The following is a 17,119-nucleotide window of genomic DNA, read 5'->3' as shown; positions in this document are numbered from 1 at the left end:
CCTATAGCCGGCACCGGTGACCGCAAACAGCCGCCTATAGCCGGCACAGGTGACCGCAAACAGCCCCTCCAGCCGGCACCGGTGACCGCAAACAGCCGCTCCAGCCGGCACCGGTGACCGCAAACAGCCCCCTGAACCCGCACCGGTGACTGCAAACAGCCCCTCCAGCCGGCACCGGTGACCGCAAACAGCCCCTCCAGCCGGCACCGGTGACCGCAAACAGCCCCCTGAACCCGCACCGGTGACCGCAAACAGCCACCTGAAGCGGCACCGGGCCCAGCGCGCTCCAGGCCCGGCCCGGCCCGCGCGGGCGGAGCGCGGGCGGCACCGCCCGAGGCCCCTCCCGGCCGCAGCCGCCGTTGCCGAGCACCCGCAGCCGCCTCAGCCCCGGCTCTGCCTCAGCCCCGGCCCTGCGCGGCTGCTCCGCGGCTCCTCCGCAGCCATGGCGAGCCTGTACAGCCCCTCCGCCACCTCGGTGCTGGCCGAGCTGGAATGGGAGCCAACCTACGCCATCCCTGTGGCCAACGCCGAGAACAAGGCGCTGGAGGAAGAAGTGAGCGCGGGGCCGCGGCCGGAGGGAGGGGAGATTGCCTTTTCCCCGGGCCGGGGAGGGAGAGATGGAAGGATGGAGGGATGGATGGAAACCCCACGAGTTCCGCGGAGCTGCCCGGGCGATCGGGATGGAGATCCTTCCCTCCGAGCGTCCCCGCATCCCCCGGGCTCCTCGGAAGGAACCCTGCGAGTTGTGCGCTCTCTTAGCAAAGCTCCGCTTTTTCTCCAGAAATCCCTAATTTCAYTGCTTTGGAGGAACGTAGCCGCTGCTTCTTACGTTATTTTTTATTCAAAATTGCAATGACTGTTTTTAGGTAGTTGCAGGTAATAAGCACTCAGCTGCAAACAGWAACTTGACGATTCTAACTTTTAAACAGCTGCGGAAGATGCTAAAGGAAAAAGAGGAACTGCAAAATGAGGTGACCAACTTTGAGGAGCGCATAGAAGCAATGACGTCTTATTTGAAAAATGTGAGACAGGAGATAAACTTCTCTCAGGTAAATCACCACCTGTAGGAGATCCGTTTTGTCAARCAAACTTGTAACCTGAGTGTTTCTCTGTGGCTGGTATTCCCATCTATTTTGCCAGCTTTGTTAGAGATAATGTTGGTTCTTTAATCCAGAATTTCCACAAAAAACAAACTCGGTATCTCAGTGATGTTATTTGATGGTCATGAAGAAGACCACTCAAGTGACTGKACCTAGAGAAAAGCCAGGAAGGGTGCATTTTGGAATTCTTCATGAATGTGGACTGTTGTAGATACTAATAAAAAAAATTGGTCAAGAAAAGCACCAGTGTAAGCAAAAAATAAATTTAGAATTTYAACATTGATCAATAGTTAATTGTGAAATGCTGGTGAAGACTTAATTCATAGACATGAAAAATGAAGTGAGATGGTCAAAGTCTAAGTCTTACACTCAACCAGCCAAGGGCTGATTTATATTTCTGAAGAGTCTTGAGACAAAACTTTATACCTTTCAGATAAAATGTCCTGGGTGAAAAAGTCTTAAGAAACTTCCCTGCAGCTGAACAACTTTTAATAAATACTAAAATTTAATAATACTAAAATACAAAAGTTTTCTCTGAATGTTCTTTCATTTACATGTTCTTTCATTTACACAATCTCTGACTTGGGATTTGATTGTATGTAAAAAAAAAAGTTTGTTGATACGTGCCTTTTGTTTATAGTAAAATACTGTACTTTATTGTTCTCCAGTCTCTTTACAAAGCCAAAGAGAGTGAAATTGAAACTGAACATCACTTTAAAGCCCTTGCTGAGAGAGAATATGGACGTCTCAAAAGCGACATTAAACGACTGAAAGATGAGATAGCTGCCTTAAGACAAAAGAAAACCATGCAAGAAGTAAGGTTTGAAATTTTTGGAAGAGAACGCCTATACTRCAAAATTTTATGGCTTGTCCTCACTTGCGCTTAGAGCAACAATAGAATAAGTCAAGAATATGTAATTATAATTAGAGCTTATGAAGTGCAGAAGTTTATCTGGATGGGCTTTTCCCTGTGTAGGACAGTGAGGATCTCCTTGCTGGAGACTGGTCAAGACTTAGTAAAGATTGATTAGATATTGAAAAAGTTCTGTTCCTAATGCCAGATACACAGCCACACATCCATATCACTGTCTTGTTAATTCTCACAGGTATTTTCTTAATGRTTTAAAAATAAAATCGTTGGTGACAAATCTTCTCTACATAAAATAAATGTGGGGCATGATTTCAAGATCAAAGATTTTTTTGAAGGTACAAAGTAATCTAATGCTACCCAATTACAGGTGGTTTTCTGTATTTGTAAATGTCTCCTTTCTATTCATAATTCAATTTTTTTAAAAAAAATTTGCTCTTTTTCTCTTTTTAAGGCTGTTTGTCTCTCAGAATGGGTAGCAGAATGCAGATATTAATACTGTTCAGCTGGATCTACATTCCCTCATTCTTGTGTCAGGAAATCCCTGAGCAGACACGTGGGGCCATTTGAAAATTGATATGTAGGATAAGGGTCTAACAACTGGGCCTTAATGAATGAGGGAAAAACTTTACCTTTTGATGCCTCAGATCAGTTTATAATGTGGATTAAATAACCTGCATATGGGTATATCTTGCCCGAAGTTGACGTTTCTGATTGAAAGTATTTGCATTTTAAATTTGTGGCAACCTACTGACTTGTTTCTTCTTTAAAACCAGGATGTCCAATAGCAGTCCTCAAGTATAGCACACAATTATTAAAAAGGAAAACTATCAATTCTGTGGACAAGATGTTGGTAGACTTGTTACAGTAGCTTGAACTGGTTGTTAAAATTACTATTCAATTAATATTAGACATTTGGTATTGAACCTTTAATTTTCTCCTATTTATTATAGAACACTATAAATAAAACCAYGAAGAAGCTGAAAAACCTAAAAGAACAGATGAACTGTGATGAGGAAGTACTGCAGAGCTGGATAGAGGAATTAAATCGTTCAGATGATAATGCTAATGCAATCCAGAAGTATGCACAGCAAGATGAAGGGAAACTAGAAGTAAGTAGAAATTGCAGCAATTTTCAGAAACAAAATGGAGAACCATTTTATCATTTGAAGACCTTGTTATGTTATCAAGTCAGATAAAATGAAGACAAAGTTTTGTACAACACTGCTTTTAAACTGGTTGCCATTTAGCACAACAGTGCAATTCCGTATGAGGCTTATTTTGAAGTTCAAAGAGAACAGGGTTTACAAGAATCAGAGGCATAATTGAAGACATTATTTTCCTTGTTCATCTGGGTAAGATTTAAGTTTAATTTTTTGAGAGGGTGCATAAACAATAAAGTCTAGAAAACAGCACCACTGAATTAAGAGGAGTTTGTTCAAAAATTCACAAGTATGGACAAATAGTGAGGAGAAATTTGATCTTTACTTATTAAATACTTAACCAAAAACCTTTAGTTTACACAAACAGTCTCACTGCTGTATTCCAAGGGTGCTACACCCACACTTACACACAGTGGAGGGTTACTTTGGCCTTACTGCAGTCTGGTCCTTAATAGGCCTCCTGCAGAACTGAAAATTAGGAAACTTGTCAATTTTCTGTTCCCTAAAACACAGTAACATTGATGYCTCAATAATTCAATCCCTAATTGTAGCAGGATTTTAAGAATTTATAAGATTAATTTATTTATTAAAATTTATAAGATGTGATCTATTTATTTTCCAGTACTTAATTTTGGAATATTTTCATATCCTTTCATTTTAGGCATTAACCCTTCAAATAGAAAAGTTGACCATGCAAGCAAATCAGAAGCGCAGAGCTCTGGATAATGAGCTTACAGAAACCGTAACAGCTCAGGTTTGTGCTTAAGGTTCTGGAAGATTCCTTGTTTATATGTGACATTTTTCACATCAGAAATCATGGGGGTGCTTTCTTTTAAACAGATGGAGCTTGACAGAACAGCTGAAGATTTTCGCCGAGTTCACCAAGAGAGGCAAGAAGTCATCAGGCAGTGGGAGAATGCAATTCAACAGATGCAAAAAAGAGATCAAGAGATTGATCATTGTGCTTTGGTAAAAGTGCTGTAACTGATCTGTATCTGGGTTTTGGAGGTTTTTTTTGTTGTTTGGGTTTTTTTATAATATCAAAAGTTCACTGTCATTTTCTGAGTACCTAATCTTTTACTTAACCTTTCGAAATGCACAGTTTTATTTTCATTAGAGTTTATAGTGTCATTTTTTTTAAAAAAAGATCTTTGGAAGTTTTCAGTCCAAAACAATTTTAGTGTTCGGTGTGATATATCTGTGGAATAAAGTAATTTTAAGAACAATAACTGGCCTATCTCAGGCAAATAGTAATCATAATAGGAATTGATCTTCTGGTTGTATGCTTCATTAATCTAACACAGCTAATGCAAGCAAATCTGAAATGTTTTTATCTTGATAGCTAATTGCAGAGGTWAAACAGGAGATCAGAAACAAAGAACTTCTGCTGAGAGAGAAGACTTCCTTTTTGGTCAATGAAACTGTTAATAATATGGAATATGAAAAGAAAATCTCTTCTGCTGAGCGGGAAGCAAACAACCTGCGAAAGGAGTATCAGACTCAGGATGCTCGCAGGACTGAGCTGCAGGATGCGGTAAGGGTGACCAAACAGTTCAGGAAAACAGGCAAACTATAACTGAGGACCAGATGGAGGAAATACAGGCATAGCATTTCTTTTTTTCTGGTTTTATACGAGACTCTTAATAATTCAATAAAATGTTGCTCCTCTCAGCCTACTSCTGTTTATTAGGATCTGAATCCTCAAATGAATTCTGTCAATGAGAGTGGTGAAAAGACTGGAATGTATTTATTCTCTCTTGTGTTGGTGTAAAATGGATGGATTTTCTCTTAAATGGTCTAACACTGTTAGATGATTCTGGAGGCTTTTTATCTTTAGCATACATAGACTGCAGTATTTTATCAAGATGAGAGAAATCTCTTCCAGATTCCAAGCAGTTCCTGTCCTGTGCTCTCAAAAGTGTATGTTGTTGGGCCTTGTAGCCAGGTTACAATTCCTGGGGAAAACACCCAGGGCTTTCACATGGTTTTCCAATCAAGGGGCAGTAGGACAAGGCTGCCCTGTGAACAAGCCATGCTTGATGCTGTCCATATTTACTCTGCACTTAAATCTGGGAATGAGCTGCCCTGCTTAAATGCTTGTAGAAGTATTTCTTTCTAAGAGACAATTCACGTTTCATGGCTGTGCTGAGAAGGGATGTACTTTGTATTATCTGAGTAAGCTTTTTCTTAACAAGAAAATGGTAACACTGGGGTACTCAGCCAGTTTGCTGATTTAAAAAAAAAAACACTGCATCTGCTGTTGCCTTAACTTTGGATAGCTTTTCTATAGCAGGTGGTTCATAGACTGATCTCCTAATTAAACTGTAGGTAGCTCAAATAAGGTGTAGGCTATTAGATTACTCTATAATTCATGCAAGCTTGAGGGTTTGTAGAATTGGTCAGGTTTCATTGCAAGCTGTGAGATTCTTGCATGAAGTTTTTCATAATTAATACTCCATGATGTGATAAATAGAATAGTCTCCCCTTATTAGAACATCTGTGGCATGCATATGAGAAACAAGGAAATAAGGAGACAATTCAGCCAACAACTTGTGACCTCTAAGAAACCTGCTATACATGYCCTTGATCAGGTTTCTTCATCTGTGAAAGTGAAGACAATTACACTTCTGCTGTTAACTTGATACTGTGAAGATGAACGAGCTGTAGAGTATTCCTATCCTGTTTAATGACTGTATGCAATCATGTATTTTTACCAAATTAAGTATCTCTGTATTTTTGTCACCGTGATCTCTTATCTTAACTAAAATAATTTTACATATCCAGCAAAGTTTGACTTAGGAATGTTTGTTAGACATATTAGGCTACCCATGTTCACAAAGAACCTCAGCAACATCTCCTGTGCACTATAAAACCACAGTTCCACTCATACAGATGCTGTGGGACAAGAATTGCAGTCCACAGCATTTCCATAATTCATTCTATGTTCTTAATTWTTATTTTTTTCCCAGTACTCATACTATGTAGATTACTCTATTGAATTTACTAGCTGGGCCGATTTATAGTGCCTCAGAATTTGTGGCATTCCTCATTTGGAGAGCACTGTTTAAAAATAATGAAATACTTTTGTCGTGGTTTAGGAAAATGCAATTTTAAATATCTTAACATGTACCAAAGTAAATAAGAGCTTGGTTGCTCGATTTTGTGATTTATTAGCTGCAGGCTTTGAAATCCATTGTGAACAGAACTGCTTCTGATCTGGAGTCTTTGAGAACACAAGTAGCCAATCTGAAGAAAGAAATTCAGGCAAAACAAGCCAGGTAAGAACAGATCTTTAAAGATATAATATGTAAGGATTAGTAATACAATCAAATCCTTGAGATAGCAAAACATCTTAAATAATGTTGATGATTAAAGACTCCAACTTCCTGGTTACTTCATGTCCTGCACAGTTTTTGGCATTGGGTAATTTAGGAAATAGTCCAAATAGTCCTGGTAATCCTTGTTTTTAAAGGATGTGAAAAAAAAAAAAAATCGGGGCCTTGCTTATCATAGGTTGAAGTTTAGACTGAGACAAGCTCTCAGTCAGATTTTCTGCTTGCTTTTGGCAGCATTGTATGGGCAACCTACATTGAACTTATTCATTTTGTTTAGATTAAACCTGCTTAATGAAAAAAATGCAGTTCTTTCTGCTAAGCTGAAGCTTGCGATTGAGGAGACACTCAGTTCAGAAGAGAAAGCCTTGAGGTTGGAAGAAATATTGAAAGAAGAAGAAAAAAGTGTCGAGGTAAAAATGTTTTTGAAGGTTTCTATAAATGGAGAGTCATTTGCACTTGCAAGGTTTGAATTTTAAAATTATCCCTTTAATTTTAAAGTTTTCTTTAAAGATATTGCCACTGAAAATTTCATGGCTCTACTAAAACACCACCCAAATTTATAAGTCTGCAAAGAGCTGTGATTTTGGCAAATGGATTAAAAATATTCAGAAGTCTTACAATCAGATTTGGCTGGCCTAGTCTGCTCTTCATTAATGTAATTCTATTATGTGATACTCTGACACTTCTAACTTACGGACTATTCAATAATTACTGGCTCACTTTATATTTCATTTYTGTGAATAAAAATTTTGATCTGGGWGGTGGCATATACAAGCTATAATAAGGTGACTATTTTTAACATGCCTAATAATACTTTTATAAAATTAAAAACCCACTTCTTAGGTTAAAAATTAAGTATAGGAATAAAAATTCATTATGATCTGATGAGCCGTAAAAGGCTTTTGAATAAATGCAGTGTTGTAATGCAGTCTTCTGAACTTTCCTGCATTTCACATGCTTATACTCTTTTGTCATTTTGCTACTAAATCTCTTAAAGTATTTTCACTGCTTCACTTCTGACTGAACATGACAGAAATATTTTTTTTACATTTTCCTAGACAATTGAGCATTAGGTATGCTGAAGCTTTCATTGCTCTAGAATGACCAGGTTAAATTAATGTGACAGCTGGTGTCCCTCACAACTGACAACAAAGCTGTATCTGTGCATATCACTGTGTGCTCTTTTTTTTCTTCCCTAGTTTGTATTTCCTGCAACATGCATGTGAAATAATGCCTTGCAGTAGATTGAATGTTATTTTTCAAACTTTTTAACTCCGCAGGCATTAATCACACATTTTAAATATACTTCCAGAAACTAGAGATGGGATGTGTTTCCTTTATASAGAGTTTCTTAAATTACAGGCCTTACTGTTTTGGCTTTTCAGATAATTTGAAAACAAGTTGTAATGGTGTAGCATTTCATTAGAATGAAAACCTTATTTGCTTMCCCTTAAGACAGTTTCCAGGGTGGCTAAAGCCTTTGCAGGGTTTCTTTACTCGTGACATTGAGCTTGGCAGCTCTGCAGCTCCAGGGCARTATTTTAGCTAGGATGAACTGTTCTTGAACAATGTCTGTAATGTATTAGTCAGAAGCATCCCTTCCATCATCATTAGACACACATGGCTATTTGCTGCATCTGTTAATTTACTGTGAAGAGATATTTACAGGAACAATGTGGATAAGATGTCACTGTTGTGCTCTCTAGTTTTGTGGTACTTCTCCCTCTTCAGTTTGTAGCAAAACACTTTTGCACAGTGAAGCCTATTGAATATCTTATATCTATCTACAACCTCACTGAAAGGGAGAGCAAAAATTTCTGTTAAATAAATTAATTTAGAYATGCAATAAAGACCATGTTTTAGCAGGTACCTCACAGGAAACTGGCAGGCCMAATGGCCTGAGCTTTGGAAGGTCTTTGGCTATTTGATTGGGACAGGTGGAAGGGGGAAGGGAAGAATAAAGTTGTTTTCCTTGTTAGGGGTATAAAAAGTTTTAATAAACCATTGAAAAGCTTTGTATTATATTTCTCCAAATATTCCCAGATGCTGGAGGYAATAAGGAGKTTWTTTGAAATGAATGACAGGAATTTARTTTTCTGAAACACTGAAAAGAGTAGCATTCCTCTAACTGGGAGAAAAAAAGTAATTTAATAGTAAGGCAGGATTAGATTTTTCAAAAATGAATAAAAATTATTAATTTCTCTTTAAGTCAAATACTRTTTTGCCAACCATTTCAAAGACTTTAAAAATTCCATGTTCAATTTAATGGATATAGTAATTTTTTTTTAATATATGACTAATAAAAGCAAATAATTCTTCAGAGATTAATTCTAATGTGATTAATTACTTCTTTCTTCTACTTAATGATCATTTGGTAACCAGGAAAAAGAAAATGAAATGAGACAGTTAAAGGAGCTACTTTTCAAGAAGACTCAAGAGTTAAAAGAGCAGAGGGATAAGGAGAAGCTTGTTCTGACAGAAATTGAGGGAGGTCAGAAATTACTTAAAAATCTCAAGAGTCGACTGCGCAAACTTGATGCAGATCTGTTAAAACAACARGAATTAATTTATGACCAGGTAAAATGTTAATGTCTTTTCATACTAGGAGTGTTTCTTGGGTTTACTGATAGTGCATTGCTTGAATTATGTRACCTTTAACCTTTTTCCATTTTGCAAATGTTTCACAGTGTAATTTGAAGTCTGCATTTATTTCTGTCTCTAGATGTACAGATAAAATTGAAATTACTGAAACTTGGTAAAGTATCACCTACATTTTGCACTTGTGTATTTCATTATCATTTGCAATCTGCTGCTTTTCCCACTAATTTCTAAAATCCATTCTTTACTTTGATCCCTCTGAACCACAGACACCTCAGGGTATATTTTTAAAGCAATACAAGAGGTACATGCCAAAATCCTGTTATTTACTAATTGGATTATGTGCATATTTCCTATGCATCACTTTGAAAATTTGCTTTTTTGTAGCAACATGATGGCAGCTCCACTGTAAGCCTCCCTATAGCAGCTGTGCTGAGTGTGTTTTGTTACCCTTCTAGAAGATTACCCCAAACCATCMCTGCTCATCATCATCTAAGATATTTTGCTAATGAGGTCTATAAGCCAGAAACTAATATAAAAACAATAGCTTAATTGGGTGACTGTCCTAAAGCCAGCACTTAGATCCAAGTTCATTGCTTGTCTCAGATTATTAATTCTCTTCAAATTTATTTTAACAGGATTTTTATATTCAGCAAGTACAGAGACGGCTGTCACGGTTAGAAGGGGAGGTTAATTCAGAAGAAAAAGAAATTTTGGAAGGAAAAATTTCTGAACTTAAGAAAACCTTAGAAGAAAAGAAAAAGACATATGATGTTTTACAGTCACAGTACAGGAAACTTCAGGTAACTTCCTTAGAATATCATTTTGACTGTGTATCATTGAGAAACCTCAGTGAATTAAGTASATTGGGTCTCTGTAATTAAGAAGGTGGTATTAGACAAAAGGTATCTGAACTTTGTGTAACCCAGATGGAAAACTTCATGTATTTCTTATACTTTCCAGAAATATAGGTTATTACTGCCCAAGTGAGAGACCTTAGCATGAACACAAGCATTGAATGTTGGAATGACAAGCTGAGCTTTCATCAGGATGTGACTGACTGCTTGCAAATGTTTGAGTTTATCATAAAGAGCATGCAGAAATAGGAGAATGCTCTTTTGTGAAGCTATCAGTTTTATTTTTTTCATAAATTCATAAGTACAGTTGAATTTAAAGATGTCTAAAGACCCCATGCAGCACTCTGCATGAGGACATGCCATGCAGTTTGCAGAGCAGCATATGGACACATCATGATCATTTAAAATCATCTGGTAGTTCTTGCAATTTACATTCACTGAAATAAGTTCAATATAACTTATTTTGAAACAGAATGATGTCCTAAACATCAGGAGAACAATTGATAAGACAAGAGAAGAAACAAATGGTATGATAGCGAAGATAGACGAACTAAATCTTTTCAATGAGAGATCACTTGAGGAGTTAAAAAAAGCAAAACACATTAAGCAGGTACAGTTTTACTCTGTAACTTTACTAATATCAGGACACTTTTATTTGTTTGGGGTGTTTGCATTCCACAGTGCTACATCATTACATCAATAAGAACCCTTTTTGTAGTTTTCTAATTTACACTTCCTTCCCAAACTTTGAAGTCATCTTCATCACTATTATCTTACATGGCAAAGTGCTGCTTGTCCTCTGTRTACAGCGTAAAGGTTAATGGAATATCAGTTTAATCCCACATTAATTATACCACAAKGTTCACCTGGGCAGCACATTTGGGGTTTTTCCCCCTGAAAAACAATTACCTTTAAAATAGAAAATGTATTTACTGTTCAGGAATGTCTTTACCTAACACTGAGCWTTTACTCTCAATCTGTGATGCCTACTAATTAGTTTGGCACAGTATTGTTATTAAATTTTAAGCATTTTTTTTCTAACATGGTTTGAATCAACTTATATTCCAATTTAAGGAATTAGAAGCAATGTGTAAATCCTTTTCCCTACCTTCTGGTAAGCAGAAAAATACAGTTCCCACTCCTCTAATTATTCTCCTGCAGTAGCTTTAGCCTTCCAAAAAGAAGTGCTAATACAATATAAAAAAGCAGAGTCTAAGTAGCATTTTGCCTTCGACTTAACTGATGCACTTCCTCTTCAATGCAAACTCTTTCCCTAAACATGGAACTTTTCTTTGGGGATGAAATTCATGGGAATAAAATAAAAAAGTTGATGACTTAAAAGTACTGAGCTAAAATGGGTACCGAGTTTGGGATCCATAACAGCAAAATGAGTCTTACAGTGGTATATATATTAAAGGCAAAAAAAACCCTAAATATTAACTCACTAAATTATAAATAATTTTAATTAAAACTATGCTTTCTTATTGTTGTACCATTTGGCACTTMTTAGGAGATGATGGTTGAGGATAATCTCTTAAAACTGGAACTGAAGCGCCTTCGAAATACTCTGTGTAATAAAGCAGAGAAAGTTCTGACACTGGAGAAACAACAGYTGGAGTTAAAGAAAGCCATAGCAGAAAGAAGTGAGGAAATCAGGATCCATAAGGCAATGCTGGATTCCCAGATAAGACTGTTGGATCAGGAACGGCACCGCATGAGGTAACTTCCTACATAAATTGAATGTGTAGCTTTGATTGAGTACATKTTTTATGGGGCCTTTATAAAAAGAGAAGCATCTTACCCAGCTTCACCATTAGAGAAATTAAGGATTAAATAAATCTTGCTCAAAGTTATCAACCAAGGCAGCTAAGGCTAGCAAGAGATTCCTTCTGTGACCCMCAGGCTGCAGCTTTAGCCCCTCAGTGAACAGGAGATCAGTGGCCATGCTGTGAGTGAGGATTCTCAGCAGAACTGAGAGAAAAACCTCAGTCACAGACATCTTTTTACAGTAAACTCTGTATGTGTTACCCTGCATTTTTCAAAATAATCTGGAAATGTGAAATCRTGTGGAGGTATGGCAAAGTATAGAAACAGAAAAGTTGCTTTTAAAGAGGGTTTGCTCCCAGCTGCTTGATAAAATTTGAAGAGTACAACTGGTTTTGTGGTCTGTTTTTTTGGCTGGGTTTTTTCTTCTTTTTAACTAATAAGCCTTCCATTATGTCTTATATAATAAATTAAATCTTACAAATGACATATGTACCCTCTTATAAAGGAACAACAAAAAAATTATTTTTTCCCCCTGTGATAGTCTGTGCAAAGTATCTGGGATGGTTTTAGCCCTGAARTCCCAGCATCTAGATTCAGCCAAGAATGAATACTTCAGCAGCTGAACTGCCCTGCTGACCAAACCCCACACAATGGCAAATTTGAGTGATTTAGTGTGACTGAGGCTTCACTGCTCACTGAGAGCACAGACTGTGGCCTTYTGCCTTTGGTATCACCCCACTATTGGATATTTCCACAGAATCTGATTTGGGGCTGTTCCTGGCTGTTGCTCACACTYATCCTGCAGTGGGAATGTTAAACTGCCATCAGAAAGGGCAGCTCTGGCATTGAAATGCCAAAGCTGTAAATCTGGGGCAGGACTGTGGCACAGCCTCTCAGGATTCAGTGACCTGGGATGTGAAAACAGATTTGACTCCATTTAGAACTGCAAAAGACTCATAGGTAACCAGAGCAACGGATGTTTGTGGCTGGGAGATCACAGAAAGCAAACCAAAAYCAGCAGCAGCACAATTGCTGGTACAGGCTGCTGGAATAATACCAGGAATTTAAACTGCTGCAGCAAGAACTGCACACAAAACACTACCAGACAAACACTTTCTCAACCCATTTATTTTCTCCCAAACAAATCAGTGCTGAATTCCAAGAACGCCTGTGGAAAATTGATAAACTGAAATGCAGATATGAAATTTTTACTCTTTCCATGATGCCACCTGAAGGAGAGGAGATGAAAAGTCAGGCCTACTATGTAATTAAGGTATTTTATCAACATAATTCATTATAATTCAATTATTCAAGATACAGATTTCACTGGGCTCTGAGACAACCTCCTTGCCTACTACCCACCTTGAGTCTAATTGTTTTATATTATCTGACACCACTGGTTATTTAAATGATATAGTAATTTCACATAGCCTTAATTCTRAGCAGTTTGAAAACTTCAGTGCTCATTAATTTACAAATACACAAGAATTATTGGTCAAGTGATAACCAGTATGAACTGAAAATAACTTYATTGGAATCTCAGATGACCTTAAGTTCTTCAGAGTTATTTCCAGATATTCATTTTACCACATGAGGTTTATACCTTGAAGAATGTCTGCTTTCCCCTTTCACTTACCAACCACCCATGTATATGTCAGCTTTTCTCTGGGAAAAAAAAATCAGATTTTATCCATAATTTAGTACCCTGGTTTTCTTCATAATTATCYTAATATTTTCAGTATGTCTGCAGTCACCTAAAATACTGGTTTTGTTTTCAGGCTGCACAGGAAAAGGAAGCACTTCAGCAAGAAGGTGATGATTTGGATGCAAAGATCTCCAAAGCTGAAAATGAAATCATAGCTATGGAAAACAGCTTGTATGTACTTAAAAACTGGAACAGAAACTACAGAAACTCTCTCAAGCCAGTCCCTGACACACGTATGTGAATTAGAAATTAGATAGAAAATAGATAATACTTGTTATTCAACTTTTGTGCCCTCTGCTGGCTCTGGAWCCAGTAGCTCTTAAATCATTCTCCCTCATGAAGCCAGAAACTTTTTCACAGTGATTTGGAATTAGTAGAAGAGTATTTAAAAAACCCTCAAAACTTGAGGTGCTGAATTGTTGCCAACACCAAGACAGTAATARTCTGTGATGCAGTTACTTAAAAGTGTAACTTATTTTCAAGTGGAAATTGAGTTGTATACACAGCAATAATGCTGCCTCATTGTTTGGGATTACAGGCGATGATCTTGAGGAAAAACTGAAACTAGAGAAGGAGCAAAGAGATGCTGATGAGAAATACAGAAACAAAAAAAGACAGGTCAAGGAACTTCAGGAAAGTCTCCAGGTAAAACACAAGTTCCAGTCAAACAACTAGCAGCATGTGGCTAAATCCATGCAAGTCATCTTACAGGAACAGTAGGAAATTGTGGTAAAAATTTTTGTCTGCTCTTTTTAGATACAATCTTTAGAAAGCTCTATCTTTCCTTTCAAAAACTCAGTGCTTATTTGAACTTTCTTGAATCACACCAGAATTTCAGGTATTTTAGTCACATATACAGCTAGAAGTTTCAGAATCTCACGTGCACTGACTGCTGACTAAAGCAGCTGTAGTCATGKGCAGCACTCACCACTATTGTACCTGTCCAGCACTACAGATTAAAATCCACACAGCTCGTGACCTCTGGCCTCTATGACCCACAACTTTTCTGGAACAGATTCAGTTGTATTAGCAYTGAGGGTGCCTCAGTTAAACAGGATTAATTTAGCTGACTCGTAACTTAGCTGGCTGAGCTCTAAACACTAGCAAACAAGAGTTTGTGTTCAGGCTCCTCAGCAAGGATTCACCCATGGTTCCCCTAGTTATCAAAAAAGTCACTTGGATCTTAAGAAAAGAGAAGCAGTTAATTCTGATGTATGACATTTCAGTTGTAATTTTATTAGGCAGAAGAAAGCAAAGGAACATGATCATATTCCACGATTGTTCAAACCCCTCATTCACTGCCTACAGTCAACAATCACTCCTGTTGCTTATTCTACCACCACAGGACATCTCTCTTATTTCAGAGATGTTATTTCTTAAGGTACAGGAAAGGGACACAAGTCTTCATCAGGGAGTAAGTCCAGAGATATAACATGTTACAGCAAGCCTATCCCCACCTTTTTATTTTTGAAGTTTATTTTAGATAATTGGTTATTAAAAAAACAGCTGCCCTTATGGAGCTCATTTTATTCATTCCAGTCAAAGATATCCCTCTTTTCCTAAAGGAAACAATGTTGGGTTTTTTTCTTAGGATAGCTTGCACTGGTAAGTTGATAGAGTGCCAGGTAAATAGTTTRTAGACACTCTGAGATACAGCTGAGAAGACATACCTGTAACTTCATTAACTGTACCTTGAAAAGAGATGTAAAATACCTGGAAGTTCTTTGTCCTGGTCTGTATCCAACAAACAGTTGGACTGGCAGAAAGTTTCAAGTTAACATTAGYACTAATTGCTTTAAATACGTTTAGAAACAAGTGGTAATGACAATGAAGTCATCCCACAAAGTAATATAAAAAGTGAAAGGGTACATCAGCTGCTTAACGAACTGATACTACTGTTCAAATGAATTTGCAGAGCATGAAACAACGCTTTGAGATAGTAGAGAGTCAGCACGCCCTCTACGAAGAGCAAAAGAAGGAAAAAGAAGCTGTTATTTTGCAGCTGAAGAAAGAAATTGAAGAACAGAAGCCAAAGCTAGAAAGGGTTATAAAACAGGTTTGTGTAGTTATTGATGACAACTTCTAACTTTATAGTGATAGATAGTAGTGAGGGTTAAACTCTGTGGTTTTAACTTAGCAACTTTCTGAAGTGTTGTATTTTYGTAAGAATAATGCTTTAAAAATATTTATGTTAAGTGTTCCAGACTCTCCAGAGAAATTCAGTCTGAGAGGAAAAGTGAAACAGAAACACAGGAAGAGAGAGACATTAATCTTCGTGAACTGAAAGGTTTCAATAGAACTATCAACCAAGTGATAATTGATATTATGGAAACAAATCCTTCTTTAAGTACAGCCTTTCAAAAGTACTTTGAAAAGGTGAGCTTTCCAGTTAACTGCCACCAAAATCTTGASTGAAAGCTCCAGCCTATCATTGAGTGTCTTTCAAGGACAATTTATGATATATTTGTGGTAAAACAGTAGTGTTCACCTGCTTTCAATATCTCTTCAAATGCCAAGTACTATAAATGCTCCTGATATTCCAATCCTATTACATAACCATCAGGTCAACTTGTTTTTTCTTTCCACATTTTCCAGTTCAATTTAGAGCTTCCTACAATTTCTTCTCGCGGTGCCAGTCAAATGTCTCAAACCCCACAGAGCTCAATGCCTTCTACCAGGTAAGTACTAACACTTTTGGGTTGGCTTRAGGGCTTTTTAAGATCAAGTTTAAACCAACAAAATTAGTCCCTAATTGAAAGAATTCCTCACTCCTGAAGGTCTTCTCAATTGTCTATACTTGCTGAAGATTCTATAAAAACTTTCTCATTACTCTGTCCTTTAAGTTTACTACATTTTTCTAGCATGTTTACTTCAGTGTCATCCATCAGTTTAGAGAAACCAATAATTACAGAATAATTAAATTTTTGTTAACTGTGCACTAACTAAAAAAAGTGCTTTGATGTTGTAAAAGCACAATTTTGAGCCTCATTTTACACTAGGTAGTGTGAACTTCCCTTCCTAATTAAAATATTGATGCTTTTACTGGTATCTGCTTCCCCTGTTTAAGATAGTGTCAGATAGTGCCTGTACCATGCTGACCCAGTTATAATCCAACATTCCCAGGGGTTACTGAGGCCATTTAGTGGTGGTGGCTAGAGAGATCTTTTTAGGGGATTTCAGCTTTGGAATGAACATGGTGGCTTCCTTATGAGCCACTCTTGGCAGCTGTTTTACATGCAAGGATTTCTGTATCCTAATTAGTGATTTTTTTTCTTTCAGATGCACCAGCAAATGTTCAGCCAGTAGTCAGGCTTCAATAGCCAATGTCGTGGAACTGACCTTGCTTACCCGCACCACTGACAAAGCAGCAGCTCTTGGTTCCCAGCCACACAGCAGAGGCAGCACCCCTGGGGCTTCTAAAGGCAAGAAGTCTTAAGTCACATCTTTTGAAGGCCCCACTTAGTCGATACTCCTTCATTTTTCCAGCTACCCTATATCCATGGAGTTACTTGGAAAACTTSCCATTGTGTGGTCTGCCAGGCCTTTGCTCCTTCTGTGGTTCTGCCACCCACCTTTGCAGATCTCCCTGTAAATACTGTCTTCAGCTACACAACTGCTGCCTCCAAGCAGTAAAGCAAATACCCACCACAGCACAAAGTTCACACTTGAGTTTACCTAGGCAATAAACACTGTTGGAAAACTTGCTCTTCTGCTTCAAGTTGGGTT

At 37.7% G+C, this 17,119-nt stretch overlaps 1 protein-coding gene across 1 annotated transcript; it reads left to right on the top strand.

The window, feature by feature from the left end:
* Positions 1 to 397: 397 nt before the first annotated feature.
* CCDC39 (coiled-coil domain containing 39) lies at positions 398 to 17,092 on the top strand. The gene is made up of 20 exons (XM_057367073.1): positions 398 to 553; positions 930 to 1,049; positions 1,769 to 1,915; positions 2,922 to 3,080; positions 3,793 to 3,885; positions 3,972 to 4,100; positions 4,474 to 4,665; positions 6,306 to 6,409; positions 6,744 to 6,876; positions 8,849 to 9,043; positions 9,703 to 9,867; positions 10,394 to 10,531; positions 11,432 to 11,640; positions 12,838 to 12,961; positions 13,467 to 13,626; positions 13,932 to 14,038; positions 15,309 to 15,449; positions 15,590 to 15,769; positions 15,989 to 16,071; positions 16,673 to 17,092. The coding sequence occupies exons 1-20, from the start codon at positions 443 to 445 to the stop codon at positions 16,827 to 16,829; spliced, it is 2,847 nt and encodes a 948-aa protein (XP_057223056.1). The 5' UTR covers positions 398 to 442; the 3' UTR covers positions 16,830 to 17,092.
* The last annotated feature ends 27 nt before the right edge of the window (positions 17,093 to 17,119 follow it).

This window comes from Malurus melanocephalus, unplaced genomic scaffold (genome assembly GCF_030028575.1).
Source record: "Malurus melanocephalus ecotype Western Australia unplaced genomic scaffold, MMel_1.1 scaffold_75, whole genome shotgun sequence".
Lineage (NCBI taxonomy): Eukaryota > Metazoa > Chordata > Aves > Passeriformes > Maluridae > Malurus > Malurus melanocephalus.
This window is presented reverse-complemented; position numbering and strand designations above follow the sequence as displayed.